General features: G+C 38.7%; 1 protein-coding gene and 1 pseudogene across 2 annotated transcripts; one reads left to right on the top strand and one right to left on the bottom strand.

Moving 5' to 3' along the window:
- Nucleotides 1-9,424: 9,424 nt before the first annotated feature.
- zc4h2 (zinc finger, C4H2 domain containing) lies at nt 9,425-15,095 on the bottom strand. 2 transcript variants are annotated; one of them, XM_076103783.1, is made up of 5 exons: nt 14,939-15,095; nt 14,034-14,205; nt 13,615-13,787; nt 10,553-10,715; nt 9,425-10,169 (listed from the first exon to the last, which is right to left on the bottom strand). In XM_076103783.1, the coding sequence occupies exons 1-5, from the start codon at nt 14,989-14,991 to the stop codon at nt 10,056-10,058; spliced, it is 675 nt and encodes a 224-aa protein (XP_075959898.1). In that variant the 5' UTR covers nt 14,992-15,095; the 3' UTR covers nt 9,425-10,055. The 2 variants fall into 2 exon arrangements, with proteins under 2 accessions (XP_075959898.1, XP_075959899.1); XM_076103784.1 differs by having other exon boundaries at nt 14,851-14,968.
- Nucleotides 15,096-15,811: 716 nt separating this feature from the next.
- LOC142962852 (moesin a-like) lies at nt 15,812-23,663 on the top strand (annotated as a pseudogene).
- The last annotated feature ends 530 nt before the right edge of the window (nt 23,664-24,193 follow it).

Raw genomic sequence — 24,193 nt, 5'->3', positions numbered from 1 at the left:
AGTCATAGTATAGTATGTCAAAATAAGTCATAAATAAGTCATAGTATAGTATGTCAAAATAAGTCATATAAAAGTCATAGTATAGTATGTCGAAAAACGTCATGAAGACGTCATAGTATAGTATGTCAAAATAAGTCATAAATAAGTCATAGTATAGTATGTCGAAATAAGTCATAAATAAGTCATAGTATAGTATGTCAAAATAAGTCATAAATAAGTCATAGTAGAGTATGTCAAAATAAGTCATAAATAAGTCATAGTATAGTATGTCAAAATAAGTCATAAAAAAGTCATAGTATAGTATGTCAAAATAAGTCATAAATAAGTCATAGTATAGTATGTCAAAATAAGTCATAAATAAGTCATAGTATAGTATGTCAAAATAAGTCATAAATAAGTCATAGTATAGTATGTCAAAATAAGTCATAAATAAGTCATAGTATAGTATGTCAAAATAAGTCATAAAAAAGTCATTATATAGTATGATGCAAAAAGTCAGAACAGTCATAGTATAGTATGTCAATACTAGTAACAACAAAAGTCATAAATAAGTCGTAGTATAGTATGTCAAAATAAGTCATAAATAAGTCATAGTATAGTATGTCAAAATAAGTCATAAAAAAGTCATAGTATAGTATGTCGAAAAACGTCATGAAGACGTCATAGTATAGTATGTCAAAATAAGTCATAAATAAGTCATAGTATTGTATGTCAAAATAAGTCATAAAAAAGTCATTATATAGTATGATGCAAAAAGTCAGAACAGTCATAGTATAGTATGTCAATACTAGTAACAACAAAAGTCATAAATAAGTCGTAGTATAGCGTGTCAAAATAAGTCATAAATAAGTCATAGTATAGTATGTCGAAAAACGTCATGAAGAAGTCATAGTATAGTATGTCAAAATAAGTCATAAAGAAGTCATAGTATAGTATGTCGAAAAACGTCATGAAGAAGTCATAGTATAGTATGTCAAAATAAGTCATAAATAAGTCATAGTATAGTATGTCGAAATAAGTCATAAATAAGTCATAGTATAGTATGTCAAAATAAGTCATAAATAAGTCATAGTATAGTATGTCAAAATAAGTCATAAATAAGTTATAGTATAGTATGTCAAAATAAGTCATATAAAAGTCATAGTATAGTATGTCGAAATAAGTCATAAATAAGTCATAGTATAGTACGTCAAAATAAGTCATAAATAAGTCATAGTATAGTATGTCAAAATAAGTCATATAAAAGTCCTAGTATAGTATGTCAAAATAAGTCATAAATAAGTCATAGTATAGTATGTCAAAATAAGTCATAAATAAGTCATAGTATAGTATGTCAAAATAAGTCATATAAAAGTCATAGTATAGTATGTCAAAATAAGTCATAAATAAGTCATAGTATAGTATGTCGAAATAAGTCATAAATAAGTCATAGTATAGTATGTCAAAATAAGTCATAAATAAGTCATAGTATAGTATGTCAAAATAAGTCATATAAAAGTCATAGTATAGTATGTCAAAATAAGTCATAAATAAGTCATAGTATAGTATGTCAAAATAAGTCATAAATAAGTCATAGTATAGTATGTCAAAATAAGTCATATAAAAGTCATAGTATAGTATGTCAAAATAAGTCATAAATAAGTCATAGTATAGTATGTCGAAATAAGTCATAAATAAGTCATAGTATAGTATGTCAAAATAAGTCATAAATAAGTCATAGTATAGTATGTCAAAATAAGTCATAAATAAGTCATAGTATAGTATGTCAAAATAAGTCATATAAAAGTCATAGTATAGTATGTCGAAAAACGTCATGAAGACGTCATAGTATAGTATGTCAAAATAAGTCATAAATAAGTCATAGTATAGTATGTCGAAATAAGTCATAAATAAGTCATAGTATAGTATGTCAAAATAAGTCATAAATAAGTCATAGTATAGTATGTCAAAATAAGTCATAAATAAGTCATAGTATAGTATGTCAAAATAAGTCATAAAAAAGTCATAGTATAGTATGTCAAAATAAGTCATAAATAAGTCATAGTATAGTATGTCAAAATAAGTCATAAATAAGTCATAGTATAGTATGTCAAAATAAGTCATAAATAAGTCATAGTATAGTATGTCAAAATAAGTCATAAATAAGTCATAGTATAGTATGTCAAAATAAGTCATAAAAAAGTCATTATATAGTATGATGCAAAAAGTCAGAACAGTCATAGTATAGTATGTCAATACTAGTAACAACAAAAGTCATAAATAAGTCGTAGTATAGTATGTCAAAATAAGTCATATAAAAGTCATAGTATAGTATGTCGAAAAACGTCATGAAGACGTCATAGTATAGTATGTCAAAATAAGTCATAAATAAGTCATAGTATTGTATGTCAAAATAAGTCATAAAAAAGTCATTATATAGTATGATGCAAAAAGTCAGAACAGTCATAGTATAGTATGTCAATACTAGTAACAACAAAAGTCATAAATAAGTCGTAGTATAGCGTGTCAAAATAAGTCATAAATAAGTCATAGTATAGTATGTCGAAAAACGTCATGAAGAAGTCATAGTATAGTATGTCAAAATAAGTCATAAAGAAGTCATAGTATAGTATGTCGAAAAACGTCATGAAGAAGTCATAGTATAGTATGTCAAAATAAGTCATAAATAAGTCATAGTATAGTATGTCGAAATAAGTCATAAATAAGTCATAGTATAGTATGTCAAAATAAGTCATAAATAAGTCATAGTATAGTATGTCAAAATAAGTCATAAATAAGTTATAATATAGTATGTCAAAATAAGTCATATAAAAGTCATAGTATAGTATGTCGAAATAAGTCATAAATAAGTCATAGTATAGTATGTCAAAATAAGTCATAAATAAGTCATAGTATAGTATGTCAAAATAAGTCATATAAAAGTCATAGTATAGTATGTCAAAATAAGTCATAAATAAGTCATAGTATAGTATGTCAAAATAAGTCATAAATAAGTCATAGTATAGTATGTCAAAATAAGTCATATAAAAGTCATAGTATAGTATGTCGAAAAACGTCATGAAGACGTCATAGTATAGTATGTCAAAATAAGTCATAAATAAGTCATAGTATAGTATGTCGAAATAAGTCATAAATAAGTCATAGTATAGTATGTCAAAATAAGTCATAAATAAGTCATAGTATAGTATGTCAAAATAAGTCATAAATAAGTCATAGTATAGTATGTCAAAATAAGTCATATAAAAGTCATAGTATAGTATGTCAAAATAAGTCATAAATAAGTCATAGTATAGTATGTCAAAATAAGTCATAAATAAGTCATAGTATAGTATGTCAAAATAAGTCATAAAAAAGTCATTATATAGTATGATGCAAAAAGTCAGAACAGTCATAGTATAGTATGTCAATACTAGTAACAACAAAAGTCATAAATAAGTCGTAGTATAGCGTGTCAAAATAAGTCATAAATAAGTCATAGTATAGTATGTCAAAATAAGTCATAAAAAAGTCATAGTATAGTATGTCGAAAAACGTCATGAAGACGTCAGTATAGTATGTCAAAATAAGTCATAAATAAGTCATAGTATTGTATGTCAAAATAAGTCATAAAAAAGTCATTATATAGTATGATGCAAAAAGTCAGAACAGTCATAGTATAGTATGTCAATACTAGTAACAACAAAAGTCATAAATAAGTCGTAGTATAGCGTGTCAAAATAAGTCATAAATAAGTCATAGTATAGTATGTCGAAAAACGTCATGAAGAAGTCATAGTATAGTATGTCAAAATAAGTCATAAAAAAGTCATAGTATAGTATGTCAAAATAAGTCATAAAAAAGTCATAGTATAGTATGTCAGAATAAGTCATAAATAAGTCATAGTATAGTATGTCAAAATAAGTCATAAAAAAGTCATTATATAGTATGATGCAAAAAGTCAGAACAGTCATAGTATAGTATGTCAATACTAGTAACAAAAAAAGTCATAAATAAGTCGTAGTATAGCATGTCAAAATAAGTCATTAAAAAAGTCATAGTATAGTATGTCGAAAAACGTCATGGAGAAGTCATAGTATAACATGTTGAAAAAGTCATAAAAAACATCATAGTATGTTGAAAAAAGTAATTAAAAAAGTCATCGTACAGATGTCGAAAAATTTAAATATTTTGTCGTCAAATGTCACAAAAAACATACCGTATGTACGTTGAATAAAGTAAAAAGTCATAATAATATATGTCAGAAAAAAATAATTGTGTAGTATGTCAAAAAAGTCATAAACAATCATAGTATAGTACATAAAATAAATCACAAAAGTCATAATACAGTAAACAAAGTCATAGTACAGTACGTCGAAAGACGTTTTTCAAAATAAGTCATCGTATAGTATGACAAAAAAGCCACACAAAAAACATAGTATAGTGAAGCCTACATCACATTTTAGATATATTTGTTCAGCTTTAATATGACGAGGGTAAAAACACAGCAACTTAAGATTTACAAAACATTTAAATCAATAGACATATACAATCTGATCCAGTTTAAGTTACCCGTCTCTCTGGAACTGACAACGCAGAGTTTCCCTCATCTCAGGGTTAACTCACTCAGAGTTTTCACTAAACTTACTTACTGAAACAGGGCCCAGGAAACAGGACAGCAGAACCTCAACACACTCTCCACCGCAGACTGAACCCCCATCTGTTCTGACTGCACCTTGGCCCATAAAATAACAAAAAAAAAGTATGTACTTACATGATTCTTGCAATTTTGTGGTTGAATCCAAATGGTTGAATGCACTTGTTGGAGTTTACTTTGGATCAAAGTTTCAGCTTTACAAATTACATACAAATTGAATTAACTGTACTAGATTTCATTCCAAATGTTCTTGTGGAAAGAACTTCCATCCTCAAAACTTTGGAGTAAGAGGACGCTTTATAGAAAGTAACTTAATTACACAATTAAGCCAAAAAAAATCATATATTTGAATAGTTTTTCAAGATATTCTATCGTCCTGGTTTTATCATTTTCTCATTCATACAAAGTCTTACAAGAGAAGCTACAAAAAAACAGACACACAATTGATTTTTATAACTTTTATTAAATCTACACCGGATCCCAACAGAAGGGCACTGGTGCACTCAAGAAAGAAATATATTAGAATTTGAATTTAATAGGAGTTCAGTTGAAAAAGATATGTTTAGACTTTGACATCATACAACACTCGGATGAACTTTAATCTCTCAGAGTTAAACCCTCAGTGCAAAACATCAGACATTTCTGCTTTAACAAGATAAACACATGTAGGAGTCAACTTAAAGTCCTAGAAAGCATTGCTGTAAGAAACATTATGTATAAATTAAAGGTTAAATTAGAAGTTGAGCTTTGTCGAGCCTGCTGGATATATTCACTTATTTGATTGTGTTCAGTTTTCGATTCATTTTGGACCAGTCTAGCAGCTGCAGTGAGTTTTGTAGTGAGGGGGGTTATGGAACAGAGTGACCCCCACGAGTACATTCAAAAAGAAGGAGACGATGTGATGAAGTGAGTGAACAAACTCAGTCTACTGAGACTACTACTACTACTACTACTACTACTACTACTGTTACTGCAACATCTAATACAACTTCTACAACATTAAATACTACTTCAACGACAACTTCATCTATGTCTACCACAGCTACTATAAGAACTACTACAACAAGCTTGACTGAGTGCCAATTCAAGGAGCCAGAATAATGTTTGGGGGTTGCCTGACATTTATTAAATACTACAACACATGTTGTTGTTTTTGCTTAGGAAATATCTTTTTTTAGACATTTTTATAGCATGCTATACTATGACTTATTTGGGACAATTGTCATGGTATTTTTTGTGACAAACTACATTATGTATTTATTTTTATGACATTGTTTTATGGCATTATTGTGGCACACAATGGCATATACGATACTATGACGTTTTATGAGAACTGTACTGATGACGTGTTTTTTGGCATTCCATACCAGGACATTTCATGTTTTTTTAAATACTTATTGTACATTTGGCCTTTTTATTATTAATTTTTTTGAAGAAATATACTGTGATATTTTTGTGGCATAATATATTATGACATGTTCAATGTCAATACAATTGTATTTCCGTTTTTTGGTGACATGCTATATTATTATTTTTTTCAATACACTAAACAAGACTCAATTTGACATGTCATTTTTATTGCACACCTTTATTATTATTTTATGTCAAACCATACTATGACATTTTTATGACATTCCATGGCATTTTTCATGGCATACTACAGTATTTTTTTTTATGGCATACAAGAAGTATTATCAGTACGGTATTATTCTTTTAGTTTCCAGTCGTATACAGACGGCAGTGTATTTATGGTCCATCTCTCATCACCTTGATGTCATCGTCTCCATCCAGTCTGCTGCTCCTCCCCCAACACATCGTGTTTTTGTCTCTGAGAACCAACAAAGAAGACAAAAGAAGATATTATTTCATCTTTCGGTATTCTGAAGTTCTGGACATAAGAAACAATGATATTCTGGGGAAGTGAAAATCACACTGAATGATGGATGAATGTCTATTACAGACCATATCTAAAACACCATTTCACAGCTGTAAACGTAAACGTTCCAAATGTTTTCCCACTTTATTTCCTGTCACAGATGAAGACATATTGTCTCAGTTGGTATAATGTTCCTCTTCTTCCCAGATGTCGTGCATTGAGGCCGCATATCTACAAGTGTGCGACAAATAAAAGCAACTGTCTTGAAATGCAACACAACTGACTAACTGAGCAAATATCACACACACACACCACTTGCTTCCAACTATGTTCCTGCCAGATGTGGTGGAATGATTGAATCACTCAGCCGTATATCTATAATTGATCGGTCACAATGTGGTCCCTCGAGTGGGAGAAGATGTTATTGGAGAGGAGTGGATACGAGTGACTTTAGTTTTCCAGGAAGCAAGAGAGTCTTTGTGAGTTTTTTGGCATTGACACACGCTCAGACGTCTCCAATATGCTGTAATTTACACACAGCTGGCACAGCGTGGGTACACTCAGTTGTTATTTATGTCTACCAACATAGTATATTGTGTGTAATAGGGTCCGCATTTATTCCAGTGATCACAGTGCTATAATAAAATTTGTTACAGACTAAACATGGTTAATTAGCCACTGAAGAAACTATCAATATTCATCAACAAATCTTTAAATCACTGAGTAAACTGATATGCCATTACTAACATATTTCTGCCACTTGAAGTTAGATAGTTGTGCTTACAATAGCAACATTACGGCAATGAGGCCATGACAGAAACAGGAGCATCATGTACAGTCAATTAAAAGTGCGCCAAAACTAATAAATGTGATGCTGAATATTTTAGACACGCAGAGATTAAAAAATATATATTGATATTCAAGAAAGATAAAATACATCAACAGAATCATGTATGAAGAAGGAAAAAAAACAGTACAGCCTATTGCATGTTTTATTAAATAAATATTGCACATTTTGTTTGTATTATCGTTTGTATTGCACATTTTATAATACACATTGTTCTGCACTTGTGATTATTGTCACTTTAGGTTTCACCGTACATCCTCTGTCTTACATGCAATCAATACAAATAAAGTAATCTTTCAATAAATACACAAATAAAAGAACGACATTGCATTCCATATAAAAGTACCTTCCTGTGCGCGCGTCGACCACCAGGTGGCGCTAGTAGTTCGCTGATGGCAGGAAGTGCGGCTGTGATAAACACGAAAAGAAGAGGGCGTGCAGCGAGAGAACAGCGCCCTCAATGAACCTGACTTTGAAGTCAAAATCGGTTAATGTTTCCCTTACAAACGTCTGGTGTCAAGCTGTTGGTTTCGATACCGGAATTCACCCCCCCCCCCCTAAATAAAAAGGCCGTATCCCCGCTTTAATTTGCAGTTAACGTTATGTAACTAAAAAAAACGTTATTGTTGGTTATAAAATAAACTAAAATGATCCTTTATTAGTCACGCAGTGGGTAAATGCACAGGATTACAGCAGCATAGTGGATAGTGCAAACAAGAGACAGTAAAAACAACTAAGTATTATAAATAAGTCAATAAGTAATAATAATAAAACAGTAAAGAATCCACAATAACTAGAATAAGATATATACAGACAGAATAATGGGATGCAGATTATATACTTCATAGAAACTTCTGCAGAAGAATGATTTCTCGTGTAACAAATAGCAGCGCTCTGAGGAGGAGGAGGAGAAGGAGAAGGAGAAGGAGAAGGAGAAGGAGAGAGTAAACAAGCGCAGGGAGGGAGGGAGATCGAGATATTATCTCTGGGGACGAGTTTAGGGATCGCGGAAAATGTAACCCTCCCTCTGCCAGACTGTACGGCACGAGAGACTGGCAGAACCTCCCACAAGCTCAAATGTCAAGGTCCTGAAATCCAGACCGTCCCCCTTCAACTCATCTCAACACGGAGGCTCTAAACTTTCAAGGAGGAGATGACAAGGGTCAGGCGCGTCATCTGCCATGAGTGTGTGCGTGTGTGTGTGTGTGCGTGTGTGTGCAGGCTGCAGAGGTGGAGCTTCATGATCCCGCTGTCTGCAGCGTGTGTGAGCAGGAACAGGCTTCTCTGGCCTTGAGAAGTTTTATCAGGAGGAAGAAGACACAACTGCAGCTCCAAACACTGAAGGGCAGACTAAGGGCAGACTAAACACACACACACACACACACACACACACACACACACACACACACACACACACACACACACACACACACACACACACACACACACACACACACACACACACACACACACACACACACACACACACACACACTAGATCTGCGCAGTAAGTGAAGGGTTCAAACTCTTACTAGTCTAACTGACAACTTATACAACAACATATTATAGTTATTCCTGTGAATCGGTCGGATTCACAGGAATAACTATAAATATTGTGTTCTGTTACAGGAGTGTGTGGACCTTGGGGGAGGTTCTCTCAGAGCCCTTCCATGCCGCACACTGGATTTGGGAGGAACTACTTGGTGGAGATGTGCGCGGGTCACAGCAACCTGGGGTTGCCTTAGCAACCACTAAGGAACGGGGAGTTGCCTTGGCAACAGATGAAATGAGGGGTTACCCTGACAAAAACAGCAACAGGAACTCATTTAGAAAGACCTCGCTGTCCTTTTTCAGACAGATAGCTGCAGACATGATGGGCACCGCGTTAACAGTGAGGACAATGTTGTGCTGGAGTCAAAGCCCCCCAATAAACACTTATCCATATGCTGATGCCGGCGTCCTCGTCACCACTCAGCTACAGCTGTGTTTATGTTCACGCCGCGAAGTAACAGAAACAGAAGTCTAGCCTTTGTTTTGAGTGGGAAAAACAAAGACTCACAAGGTTAAGTACAAAACAGCCATTTATTGTTATCACTGTATTAAAGTTAAACACACAACACCATTCAGAGCAAATGAGAGGCCTTGTTTTTCTTCTTCTTCTCCCGTCTGTGGTCACTTGAACACTGTAAACATTAAAACAACAATGTGTTTTATTTAACTTCAATTAAATATTATCCAATTTTTTTATACTGGCACAAAACATACACGACAGACAGCCATGGAAGCACGCATGCATTGCAAAAAAAAAAAAAAAAAAGTGAAAGTACAATATCTAAGGCAAAAAACAAACAAACAGCAGCAACATGGGCAAAATGATTTAGACATTTTATCAAGTTCCTTTTTGCATTATTGCAGTTACGTGGTTAGTATCGAAGTCGTACAATTACATATAAACATCCAAAGCACTGATCAAAACCAAACAACATGAGGACATTAACACGTTCTGAATCCATTTTCAGTTGAGGGTTTATGAAAAAAGGTACTAAGACAATTTGTTAAAGTGGGGGGACTGTGGACATTGTCCTGAAGCACAGATCCGTGATTTCAGCCATACACTGGGGATGAACAGGGCTGATCCTAGAGCAGTGTGTTGGACCAGGTCCCTTTGAAGCCGACCGAGGCTGAAGGTGAAGTGGGATCTATTCGTCGGGCTTCCTCTTGGGCTTCTTCGGGTTGCGGGAGCGGCTCTTGGCCTTGCACAGCGGGCAGATGGGAGCATTACGGTGGATCTGCTGGTGGCAGGACAGGCAAGCCTGGAGAGAGAGAGGGGGGGGGGAGAGTTTAGAGCCATCGCTTCTCGTCATGTCTCTCCTGCCGTGCTGTAGAGATGAGCATCTTTGCCAGGTGATGTTTGGGCGTGTCTGTCTTAGCTTGTTCTTTTCTTTATTTAACTTAAGGGTGGTGTCTGTTTTTTCTATCCATGGCACAACAAGGACCTGATTACATCTGGGACATACCCACAGGGCTGTTTCATAACAGAGAAAGAAACTACAAAGTGCAGCCTAATTAACTGTGATTTATTGACTGAGCAGCTGCTTTGTTTTCAGCTCAGACCACTCAACAGCCATTCACACTTGAAGGCGATGCCTTTTTCTTTTGCGGTTGTAGCTGCTGGTCGGTCAGTGGGAGGACATACCTTCATGGGTGGGGGTTGCTGTCTGAACGTAGCCGTCTGACGCGCATCTTGCTTCCTAGAAACCTGGAGCTGCTGCGCTGCTGCTGCAGCGGCAGCGAGGGATTCTGGAATGGCGGGCTCATGCGGCTCCTTCTGCCACTCGGCTTTCTGCTTCTCAAAGTAGCTGTTTCGAAGCAGAAGAAGAAGAAGCAGAAGAAGAAGAAGAAGAAGAAGAAGATAAACCTGGCTAGCTGCGATGCTTACTTTAGAGCTTGTGAATCATATCACAGTTGAGATTATCCCATGTACTCTGTGTATAAAGACATGAGGGAGTGGCAAAACCAGATATAAAAGGAGGCTCAAATTGAAGAAACAGTATCTCACACGTCCTCTTTGTGCGAACGACTCGGAGCAAAAGTACTTTGTGAGGGTGCTTGTCTGCTTGTCTGCTTGCATGCGAGCGTGTCCGTGAGTGCGGAGGGCTGGGAAAGAAATGTGGCCTTGGACTTTGTGCCTCATTGGCCCATTTAAAAAAAAGAAAAAAAAGAAAGTGATATCCCATTTCTTTAGGCTCTCTGGTTTCTCTGAAAATAGGTCTGCGATAGAGAAGAGCGTTAACAGAACACATGTAATGGGTTGTTGTTCTTGTCAGCATGATCCACCAAAGCCCCAACAAACAGAAAATAAATTAACAGTGATAACACTTGAATCCCCCCCCCCAAGGCCTGTTCCGTGTTATCACTGTTAATTCACTTTCTGTGTTAGCTTCTAAATCTCCCACATATCAAGCCATCTCTCTCTCTCTCTGCGATGAGCTCTGTCTACTAAGAAAAAGCACCGAAGGGCAACGCAAAGTCGGAACTTTCTAAGTATCTCGTAAATCGAGGAGCACACCGCCGAAGAAGGAGAAGAGAGACGCCTACCACCTGGCCACACGAACTCATCCTCCGAGCGCTCACAGCCGAACACGGCCAAACTGAAGACGCCGGGCCGGACAAACAATGCGGAGCAGTCCAAGCAAACCTTCTCACAACGTAGGCGTTTCATTTGTAAAAGACAATTTCACTTTACAGTACATGAAATATCCCCGCTGACCAAAAGCAGAAATAACAACACATGTTGAAACTCCCAGTAGTACCGGTGAGTAAGGGACCTAATCAACCTCGTCATTACAGGCAAACCGGGTCTATGTTTCCGTCTGGCGATGGACGTCCGACTGCTCTTTGTGCAGCTGGGAGTCTGTCCGTCCCCATAACAGGGACATCCTGAAGCTTGAATGGATTCATTGCTCAGCAGTTTCTGAACACACAGAATCTTGAGGTGATCGAGGTGGACGTGACTTTCTGAATAGGCTGACAGAGGTAAAGAGAGCCTTGAATGAATCAGATGTTCTCCGCACATCACTGACTGTGAGCTGCAGAGACTCCGACATGGCGTGAGTTAAAGCAGAGTGTTTGGGTCTTTTGATCTGATCAAACTCAGTTAAATCAGCTTATTGTCTTAATCTCATTCCTCTGTATTTGTGTGCAGGCATAGTCCGCGTATAGCCGGAAATATTTCTATAATTTCACTAGAAACTGTTGTATTCATGTTGCAATAAAGTTCTTAATAAAATGAGAAAATACTCACACTCAATACTAATATCTTTAAGTATATAATTCACACGGGAGTATATAAAAATAGGCTTTACCATATGGTTATTTTTTGTATAGACAATGTATTTATTGAATTCCTAAAAAACATGCCATTTTGTGATATATATGTCGTTCTAAAGATATGAAATGAGCGATATTGAAGTGGAAGATGTTGGCGATATCAGCCGGCCCGAACCCAAACACAAGTACGATGCCTTTACTCAAAGCACCTGAGATCAAATGAATGTCCGACTACGTTGAGATAATCAAAGGATCTAGCTGTCAATCGTTTAGACTGGGGCTACGAAAGCCAGCTCACCATTCCACAATAAATGAAGAAGAGAAATATTAAAATCGGTGAATATTAGAACCCCAAAAATCACATCTCGGTTCCTCCAGACCAGTGATGACCAGCTCCTCACGGGGAGCTCCGTCTGTACTGACACTCACAACAGAGCGCTAGTAGCTCTGCTCATATCCCGCCACAGTTCCACAACCAACCGAAAATATGTGCATTTCAATCTCAGTGTTCTACGCAGACTGGACGGCATGATGACAGAACATTCATCACAACAATAAGAGACTTGACCCGGACTCGTTACTAAACTTGAACTTGCAAATAGATGCATCTCTGTCCCTCAGCACCCAACAGAACTGTCTGTGAAACACCATTTATAATCCTGTTTGGGATTACGTGTGTTCTGTTGCACAATGCTGGACTTGTTACTTGCTACTGTGGTCAAAGTGCATTTTTATCTGAAGGCAGAAAGCGGATGATTTCTCTGCTGTTTACCTAATTCAGGCTGGAAAAAAGGGACAGATTTGGCTCATGCACTGAACTACAAGTCATGGTAATACTAACGATGACGTGTAAATGTTATTGAGATTATACTCTGGATTAAGTTCATTTTTGAGTAACTGTTAACATAAAGTAATGTGTAAAAATCAAGTTTTGAAGAATTCACAAAACACTAGCAATGTACCGTTCACACTCACATGATCAACGGTCAATTATTATATTTTTGGGGGTGATGAACCAATCCTAATGTAATACTGATGCCTCTATGGGACCGTGGGGTACTACAAGGCTCCATTCTGGGACCATTGTTCTTTGTGTAACACAATATACTCGAATGTGATAAAGACAGTATTTAAAATGTAGTTTGTGAATTATGTGATTTGACTGTTCATATGTGAAAAAGCACAATGGAAATTAAGTTAAAAAAAAAAACCTGTTCCTCCTATGCCTGCGTGTTTCATACACATGTTGAAAGCACACGTCTGAAGGGGCAAATAATCAGCTGAAAATCCACTATGTTAACAGGGAAATGCTATGAGACCTAACACATAGTTGTAAATGCGCTGTAAACACTATTATTCAAAATAATTCCACTGTACCTTGCATGCATTTTAGTGTAGGTGTGTGTTTGTTTGTGTGTGAATACTGACTCCAGGGAGAGCTTCTCCTCTTCTTCGTTCAGGTTGGGGAGTCTGTGGAGGCCTAAAGTCATCCTGAGGGCATCAACGTGCTCCTTCAGAGGTTTGTACTCATCGTGCAGGCGCCGAGTAGTTTCTAGCAGCTTATTCAGGTCATTCTCCGACTGCTTGATGGTGCTCTCCATCTGAGGAGGACAGGAGTGGGTATTTCAAAGAGACACAAGTAATACGCTCTGTATAAGCTATTCGTGGTCGTACCTGGTCATTACACGTTTCATACTGAAAATAACACAGGGACAGAAAGTGCATTCACTATATCTTTACCATGCGTTGTCGATCTAGCATTGCTATTTGCAGGGCTGTTGCTAACTTGTACTCGTCTGAGAGCTGAACTGAGAACGCGTGCATCTCTGAATGTAGGACTCGCTCACCACATTGATGTCTGCGTGGATGAGCCGCAGTTCCTCCACGTGTGCCATTTTCTCCTGCAGAAGCAGCTCCATCTCTTGCTTGTACTCCTTCAGGTGCTTCTCCTCAGACTCCAGAGCGTCAAACTCGGTCTTGAGACGAGACTTGATCTTCTGCATCTGGACCGTCTTGTTCCTGCAGACAGTGGCACAGACAACAGAGACCAGCTGTTAGGCCCTTTCCCTCACAGACACAAACAAAAACAGAGATTTTTTTATTCCCCTCACAAAAACAGCAAGATCTAAAACACCTGACATTATTTATTTTCTCCCATCTGCCATGCAGTGCTTTGAATTTGCATACAATTATGAATCACTTCACAGACGTTATTTATGCATTGATATTAAGCAGAATTCCATCAGCCATAAAATAATGAATTAAGCGCGTGGATTAATGTTACTTGTTATGCACATCTGCTACGCAGTTACTAAGAAGACATCGGGGCAGACAAACACCATTCTGTGTTTATAGAGATAATGACAGACCGATAAGCCTGCTAGCTAAGCTGCTAGCTTAGCCACAGAAATAATTAGCACGGCACATCTGGCATTTTGTTGATACACATCTGGAATGTTGACACATGTATGGGCCAAATATGCACTTTAGCTCCAGCTTCTTTGTGTCCATGTTTCGTATTCAGCCTGTGGTGATTGTTTCCCCAACACCCGGTCGGAGACGAGCTACAGCTAGAACAGCAAAAGCCCATTAAAGACAGGGGTTCGCAGCAGACTGGCTAATAGTAGCTAGCTCAGTAACAAAAGCCAAGTCAAGGGGGCTCACCGTTGGCCCCGGCTAACGTTAGCCAAGATAACGTTTATCAATGCGAGTCAAACCTCTGACACCGGCTGGTTTTATTCCACAGTCTCACCGTATTTCCAGGATGTTTTCCAACTTGCACATTATTTCTTGTTCGTCCGACATGGTTCCGCAGTCAAGTGTCTGTGTTCAAGCTCAGTTTACCCGTAAGGCCACGGTGGTCTCCTTGTTGATAAAAACACAATGGACGGTGTGAGCGCGCAGACGAGCACGAGCACGCGCCCGCAAACGTGAAACAAGTGGCTACGTGTGACGAGTGGGGCACCGCACGAGCTCTCTGCCTAAAGTGAAGTACAAAGTAACTTATCCTTCCCTCATTCAACCGTCTCATACACGGAAGCGACTCCACGCGAGCGTGAACTGTAACATTGAATTGACAAGTTACATTTACAGCAGATTTCTGGATAGTTGGTCGGGCAGGAAAACAATTCAATAAAATGATACATTTTAAATACATTTATATGGTAGAACTATTTAAAAGTACAGCCCTGGTAGCGATCACACGCTGTTGTTGAGCAGTTAGCAACAGGCCTACAAACCGCAACACACCAACCCTAAAAATCACTGTACGCCATAACTTGCGCTTAAAACATTAACTCGACCGATTATTAGATTAGGAGACTGTGCTTTGAAGCCTTCACTGCCACTGGAACACCAGGTGCTACTGAGTTAAGGCCTACTCCTAATTTGTGTACCTCTGTAAATGGGTTTGGGAGACGAAGATCGGTGTCCTGGTTGTACGTAAATGATACTCAGTCAAAAACCCAATCAATTTAAGAGGAAAAGTCTCCAAAGTAGATGAAGGCTGCCTCTCTAAAAACATGTGGGCCCCAGGCTGCCATTGGATTAACTCAGAGAGAAGCAGCCTACTTGGGAGCAATACAATGGTCCATTCTCATTCCGTAATAATCCTTGTAGGTATTGCAAGCATATGACTCCGCAGAGAAAAGGCTACTACAAGCACCTCTCTGAAGAAGGGTTTCGGCTACAGATTTAAAAAGTACAAATGTCAACGGTAAGTAGCTATACCCTTCATTTTATATTAACTTCATTTTCACCAGTGCAGTAGTTGTATTGCAACCGTAGTGGTTTGACTGGAGTTTGTGAACCTGCTGCTGTGGTATTTAAAGGCTTCCAGGAGGCATGGTCGCGTAGCTCTTAACCTTAAGAGAGAGTTCTTAGTGGAAACCGTGTGACGATATCATGCCCAGCTGCCGGATGTTTCTAATTGGTTGTGTTTGTTGTTCCTGGATTTATTGTGTTTTGTCACATTATCTAGATAAACCAAAGCTGAGAAATTCTCCTCCTGTTTTCATGAATATTCATTGAAGCCAATCAGTCTCCAGAGGATGATCAGCAAGGCTTGTACAACAGTTGTACATTATTGTTGTAACTATTATTGTTATCGTTATTAAGGGCACTAATGAAAGCCTGCCTTGTTTGACTAATCTCAGCACAGTTTATGAATAATGAAGATATCCACTTCTCTATTCTGCTTCTTTCCCCCCCCTATTGTACAAGTCAGTCTCAACAACTGCAGATATGTGTATGTGGTTTGATACGAACGCGCAAGATTGACCCTATTTGGGTGTCATTATTTTGGACCCAGTCGTTAATACTCATGCATCATGGAATGAACCCCATGTTCTCAGTTAAGTCTAAAACATACTGTGGGCTTCATTTTGTGATTGTAGTCCCCACCAACCTCTTGCGATTGGATGCTCCTGGTTGAACAGAAGAATGTAAGGAACACTCTTTTGTTGGTCATTTTTCTGTCAAACAACCAAGAAATGTAGCATTGTTTCTAAAGAACAAACTAAATGATCACAGAATTGGTAGTGGTGATGCTTGATGCTTCTCCAGCGACACAGATGACAGAGCAGCAGGGATCTTTGTCCTCCTGTGCCTTTAGTGTGACTGTTTTTCCTCCGGCAGATAAATGTCAGAGTTACAACCATGGACGCTGAGCTGGAGTTTGCCATCCTGCCCAGCACGACTGGCAAACAGCTTTTCGACCAGGTACACTGGTGCATTACAATCAAACAGGTGCTTAGACAGGCAGGTGTGTGATTGTGCTACTTATTGGTATACGTTTAGATAGTGAAGACGATCGGGCTGAGGGAGACCTGGTTCTTCGGCCTCCAGTATCAGGACAGCAAAGGCTTCTCCACCTGGCTCAAGCTCAACAAGAGGGTGAGGAGAATGTCTGTGTTTGAACTTGACATCCCTTGATGGCATAGCTCGACTCCCCCGACATTTGGATTCAAAATGAAGATGTAATCATGCTTATGGTTATGCTACCGTTACCCCATTGAGGCTAATTAGTACGCATTTCTTCATTCCGGCATCCCTCTGCTGTGGGATGCCGATCCCCCAGGTGACGGCTCAAGATGTGAAGAGAGACAACCCTTTGCTGATTAAGTTCAGGGCCAAGTTTTACCCCGAGGATGTCACGGATGAACTGATCCAGGAGGCAACGCAGCGCCTCTTCTTTCTGCAGGTTGGAGACGAGCACAAGCACATTGCTTTTATGAGGAAAATTTGCGACCCTGAAACATGGGATGGAAAAGATGGACTGTCCTAATCACTGTAATTCATTTTATGATTAAAATTGTATTTGTATGGATAGAGAATGATCAAGACCCACTCATTTACTCTTGATGTATGCTAAAAGGAGCACAAGATTCATAGTAAAAGAACAATAGGAATCAGTTGAAAGCGCATTAAGAATCTGGTAAAAGTGGATATCACAATGTAATGAAGGCTGTCTCATGCAAGTGCACCCAGCAGATGCATGAGACAAATAAGGAATCTCAATCAAAAGAAAACACTAAACCTTTAACGACCCTACAAGAATCATTTATGATGACTCATGTAGATCCCATTAACCCTCGGGGGTCTTCCATTAAGGGAGTATATGCCCACAAAAGAGGGTCCAGCTGCACTGAATTAACACCAGAACACATAGGGTCTCTCCCCCTGTAAGTCGCATCAACATTAACACCATTGTGTACCTCATCATAAACCAATAGGGATTTGTGTGTTGAAGCAGATCTTTCAGTCTTTTTCTGTGTTTCAGGTAAAAGAATGCATCCTAAATGATGACATCTACTGTCCACCCGAGACTGCGGTGCTCTTGGCCTCGTATGCGGTTCAGGTCAAACAAGGAGACTACAGGAAAGACTATCACGTATCGGGATACCTCGCAAGAGAGAAGCTGCTGCCACAGAGGCACTGAGTCCTATGGTTATGAGTGTTCAGCAAAGTTCAACTCAATTCTAGTTTCAGCCATCTGAATTCTAACCGCTGTGTCCTCTTTACTGATAAAACCAGGGTTTTGGAGCAGCACAAGCTGAATATAAATCAGTGGGAGGAAAGAATCCAGGTGTGGCATCAAGAGCACAAGGGACTGCTGAGGTACTGCAGTCTTACTTCATCAAAAGCCAATTCATGCATTGTTTTTTTTTTGTAAGCAGGTGTTCTGTAGCTCATTAAATTACTCCACACCACAGAGAAGACGCCATGGTGGAGTACCTCAAGATAGCCCAGGATCTGGAGATGTACGGGGTCAACTACTTCAACATCAAGAACAAGAAAGGATCAGAGCTGTGGTTGGGAGTGGACGCACTGGGGCTGAACATCTACGACAAGAAGGACAAGTAGGCTGCAGTTTCAAAATGCCTCTGACAAGTTGTGAATCAATATATGCTACTTCATTCATGGTCCCCAGAGGACAACTACTACCCATTTGTTGATCCCCTGACCTTCCATCTGGCATCACAATGAGGCTGACTTTTTCCTCTCTTTTTTTTTGAAGTATCGCAACGAATTATTGAATGGATTTTGACAAAATGCGATACAGATCTGCATGGTCCCCAGAGGATGAACCCTAATGACTTTGGTGATCCCTTAAAGATCCCCTACAGACTGAAAAGCACATCTACGTTTTGCATGCTAACATACCAGACTAAGATTGTGAACATGCATAGATTCAGCTAATGTGCATCGTCACTGTGAGCATGTTAGCATGTTGAAGTTAGCATTCAGCTCAGAGCACCACTGTGCCAAAAGTACAGCCTCCAAGAACTGACCTTTTTTTTTTCCTCAGAGTGTCATAATTATGTTTTGACTGTATGTAAAAAAAAAAAAAAAACACAATAGGCTCTGTTAACTAATGTGGTACAACATGCCAATATTTTACAGGATGACCCCAAAGATTGGTTTCCCCTGGAGTGAAATCAGAAACATTTCCTTCAATGACAAGAAGTTTCTCATCAAACCAATCGACAAGAAAGCTCCGGTATGCAAAAAAAACCCAACAATATCATTGATGGTGATTCATCTGCAGCAGCTACAAATTCTTTGAGGCATGTCATTACGTGAAATGCAGCACAGGCCACACTGACGGGAGGTTTAGTTAGCGGGAAACTTGCTATTTTTTCTGCATACCTAGAGTCAGACTTTGTGCAGGTATGTTGATCTGTGAGCTTATCTTAGCTAAACTCAATTCATGGGTATTTGTGGATGGGATTAAATAGCTGCTCCTTTCGCCAGTGCTTAGGGTTTAATAACACATGGTACACATTATTTTAGCATTAGCAATTTTTATGAAATAGTTTTCCCCAACTATCCTACGAGAAATTCTTCAGAGATATGCCTCTTCATATTTATTTAGCTGTGACTATAAACAGGAGATGCGAGAGAATGTCATATCCTTCTTACTGGGGAAATTACCAATTTTGCAAACGCATAAATTACAAGTAGTTTAATGACAGCTGCTGCTGCTTGATCTCACTCACAAACATGAATTTAGCCTCGCACTTCAATTTGCCTGCATGCGCAGACTTCAGGAAAGCCAATTGTTTAGAAAAATGAACTTAGTTCTCCCAAACAAAAGCAAACCCCTTCAGGACATAAACCTATTCTTAACTGTAAAACAGCTCTGATGATGTGTCATAAATCACTTAATGCTGATTTTTGTGTTAAAAAGGACTTTGTTTTCTACGTACCCCGTCTTCGCATCAACAAACGAATCCTGGCATTGTGTATGGGGAACCACGACCTGTACATGCGCAGACGTAAGCCTGACACCATCGAGGTGCAGCAGATGAAGGCCCAGGCCAGGGAGGAGAAGAACAAGAGGCAGATGGAGAGGTGAGGAAGAAGGACATAAAGAAGGCTTATTTAAAAAAAAAAAAAAAAAAATCTTCTACAGTTTACGATGTGTTCTCTCTGCTTTAAGAAAGAACTGTCGGGGGAATCGAGTTTTTTTTTCAGATGTGTATTTATGCACAATTCTCCTGTCAGGGCTCTGCTCGAGAGTGAGAAGAAAAAGCGAGAAAATGCTGAAAAGGAAACAGAGAAGATTGCTCGTGAGACCATGGAGCTGATGGAGAGATTGAGACAGATTGAAGAGCAGACAAAGAGAGCTCAAGATGGTCTGACAACTTTCTGAATACAAATGTTTCTCAAACTTGAGTTTTATATTTTTTCCTGTTTAAGAACATCAAAAGAAGCTTGCAGTGCATTGAAATATTTGTGATTTTAGGATCTCTATGAAGTATATACTATGTGGGCCTATCTGGGTATATGTGTAGGATGATTTTTTTTTGGGGATTTTTTTGTGCACCGGTGCATTTGTGTTTCAGAGCTGGAGGACCAGACTCGCAGGGCTCTTGAGTTAGAGAAGGAGAGGACAATTGCTCAGGAGGAGGCTGAGCGGCTGGACAAAGACCGCAGAGCTGCAGTGGAAGCTAAAGCAGCGCTGCTGCACCAGTCTGAAAGCCAGATCAAGAGCCAGGAAAGTCTGGTAAAAGAAACAAAAAAACACACACCTGCATACTGGGTTTAATTCAACTCCACTTGAATCGATTAAATTATAAAGTGGATTCCTTCCAAACCTTAAAAGAGAAAAAAAAAACTGCTGTAAAGGGATTATTCCAATTAACTTTATTTCCATGATCAAGAACTCATTATGGTATATTTACATATATTGATCGAGTCCACCTTTAAGCTAGAAACTAAGGTTCACAAATTCAGCTTGATAGTATACTTCAAATCATTCCCATTTCTAGCTGACTGAAAAGCAAGGCCATTTACCGCATAACACCTAAGTGCAGGCACAGACACGCACACACATGTTCTCTCTAACACACACCGACACACACAGGCGGAGCACAATGACCTCAGATCAGGAGCACTCTTAACTCTCTTCCCATTTGTGTGCATGTGTATAGGCCACTGAGCTGGCAGAGCTTACCTCTAAGATCTCCCAGCTGGAAGACGCCAAGAAGAAAAAGGACGAGGAGGCGAATAGATGGCAGGAAAGGGTGAGAATTAATGAAAGAACCACGAGAGAGTGAGAGATAAAGGATGAATCAAACATGAGCAAAAAGGGATGTCTGACACGTCTTAGCTTTAGGCCCGGGCGAAGCAGACGCAAGGCGTCGATCCACAGAGTAGTTTATCAGTAGACTTTCAAATTAGGATTGTATGAACTTTATGGGTGTCACTTCATTGTCACAGGTAGCAAGCCTCAGCCCTGTGATGCCATCGTTGGTTAAAACAAACCATTAAATGTACATACAAATTTCACGAAAAGATTTACCAAAAGTATATGCAAATCTTCGTATACTAAATAAGAAGTGCTATATTGAACTAGCAGTCGCCACATTATTTCCACCTTATTTTTGAATGACCAACGGAGACTGATGCACGCAATGCTAAGAAACCTTAAGTCACAGAGGACCACATATTTGGGAATCAGTCTCAATGTAATACCGATACCTTCTGTATGATCTATATAAGCAAATAGGACCACCATTGAGAAGACTATTTCCATATAGTTATTCTTAATACCGATCGCTAAACTACAAAACCTCTGGCAAAGGCATGGCCCGCTCTACTCTAGATTGGCAAGGTAAGAATATCAGGGTAAGTCAATCAAAAGGCAGAGTAGGGCGGGTCCACCATAGTAGGTCTGATTCTCCGTAACATCAGAACCAACAATTCAAGGCTTCCTGTGTTTACATTTCCAAAGGTAAAGTTTGACAGGGAGTTGTACGTCAGCTAATTAAAAGGGATTACGTTGTAATTTGTAGGTATGGAGGATACTGGGGCAGTATCAGCAAGAAAAAAGGATTGACCAAAGAACAAAAAAAAAAAAGAAATCTAAAAAAGAGGCGGTGTTAGAGCACACGCAAAAAAAGGGGATTCAACCTGGAGGAAAGCTAGTAGGCTCCTTGCACTTGAATATCCATCCACAGCAACAGCGATTCGTGTGCGTTGACAGGCGACGGTGGTAGAAGCTGATTTGGAGCGAACCAAAGAGGAGCTGAAGACTAAACTCATGGGTGTCAACATCCAGGACTCGGTCCAGCCTCATATGCACGAGCACGACGAGACGGATGAGAGCAGTGCCGAGGCGAGCGCCGAGCTGACACCTCCGGGCATGGTCCGAGATCGCAGTGAGGAGGAAAGAGTAACGGAGGCCCAGAAGAACCAGCGGCTGCAGAAAAACCTCAAGGTAAAGTTAAGTGAACGCTATCAAAGTCCCTACTTTTTTCTGTTCTCTCGTTCACCGTCGGGTCAGAGGTCATGGTTTAGATAGAGATTAGCAGTCCCTGGGCTGTCCTGGAGCTTTTCAGAGTGTGTAGACATTTCGTAGAAATTTCGCATTCATGGTCCCCAGAGGATGAGCCCCACTGGCTTTGGTGAGCACCTGGCTTTTTTGTATATATATATATTTTTTTTTTTTCCTCTAGTGCCACCAGGAGGTTGACATATTTGATTTTGAGTAAAATATATCTTGACAAATATTAGATAGATGCTTTAATCCTCATCTGGCCACATCAGCTCGAAATTCAAATTCTTTGGTATACAAATAAATCCAGAGACATACATACAAAAAGAATGGAATTAGTAGAGCTTCAGAGCCGCTAGCTGAAGACTCTCGGCCTTGTTTACGGAGAAAGTCTGGATCATGGACTTCAACTCTTCAGAACAGTTTTTTTATAGTAATTTTTAAAGTAACTTTGATGTAGAACTTGTGTGGAGTGACGTGTGCTTTAAGCTTAATATTACTGTGTGGTGGATGCCACTTCCTTTTCCCAGGTCCCGGAGTTTGTGGTTCGGAAATCACATTTTTGTTGCTGCTGTAAGATTTTGTAAGTGTTTTGGTACTCTGTGCTGCCTGTACACACAGTCATTTAGAGGTTTTGACTCTCCTCTAAATATGGCAGCTTAATTGCCACCACAGAATGTGTATCACCCAGAACTAAGTGCACTCTGCATAATAAAACATCGTCATTCTATTGGTTTTATTCAATTCGCAAATCTCATCCAGACCCAGGGCTGTAACAAATGAAATAACATTGGTCTCTATCTCACAGCCCAAACAAGATATGGTACTGCGTAGAGGACTCAACACAAAACTGGACTTAATAACGATGCACAATAGCGTGTTTTCAGATGGGGATTCAGTGGAGTACTGGGGTCCCGGGAGAGGGGCAGGGCTTCTGAATGGTCTCCTAAAGATTTTAAGGGAAAGGGGATCTTATTCACTGTGTGTTTGTGTTCTCTTTCAGTTCCTGAGCATTGAGCTGGCTGGAGCTGTAGACGAGAGCAAAAAGACCCCCAATGACCTGATCCACGCCGAGAATGTGAAGGCGGGCCGTGACAAATACAAGACCCTGCGTCAGATTCGTCAGGGCAACACCAAACAACGCATTGATGAATTTGAGTCCATGTGAGAGGGGCTGCTGTAAAGGCCCACTCAGACTGAAGGATATAGATGATGAAATATTACACATCGAGAGATTTTAGAAGCACGTAGGTGCAGATTATTGCATAGGTAGAAAATTAACCTGACATAACGGGCTGAATATGACAGCAAATTATACTGTTGCCGCCTTTAATGTCCATGATTTTAATGTCATTTCATCAGGAAACAAAGTCACAACTTTTAAAAAAATACATTACAATTGCATAGAAACAAAAAAAAAAAAAAGTATTCTCGGTCCACTTGAACCATCATCTATGCTGTCATTTATGAAAAGGTTTGCCGTTGTCCTTCGTATTACAATTCCAATCATGCCAACTGATGAAAATGTTAGACGTTGATTAATGAGAGAGATGACATTTAAGATACTTCCATCGAAATGTTTTTTCTCATTGCATAAATAAAAAAATACACTGAAACACGTGTGCTTGTTTGTCCATGTGAAGGAGGACGAGTCCCCTTAACTGGGCCCGATAAGGCAAACCGTTCAAAAGCTGCCATCAGATAGAATTAATTATCAACCTCAAT

This window comes from Anarhichas minor, unplaced genomic scaffold (assembly GCF_050575085.1).
Source record: "Anarhichas minor isolate MPS153535 unplaced genomic scaffold, ASM5057508v1 ptg000028l, whole genome shotgun sequence".
NCBI classification, from domain to species: domain Eukaryota; kingdom Metazoa; phylum Chordata; class Actinopteri; order Perciformes; family Anarhichadidae; genus Anarhichas; species Anarhichas minor.
The sequence above is the reverse complement of the archived record's forward strand: the minus strand, read 5'-3'. Positions and strand labels throughout refer to the sequence as shown.

Coding starts and splice junctions, on each gene's coding strand:
- zc4h2 (XM_076103783.1), bottom strand. CDS start 14,991: ATGTCGGACGAACAAGAAATAATGTGCAAGTTGGAAAACATCCTGGAA. Junction 10,716..13,614: donor GAGGAGAAGCTCTCCCTGGA/GTCAGTATTCAC, acceptor GCTTCGAAACAG/CTACTTTGAGAAGCAGAAAG. Junction 10,170..10,552: donor AGCAACCCCCACCCATGAAG/GTATGTCCTCCC, acceptor CTCTCTCTCCAG/GCTTGCCTGTCCTGCCACCA.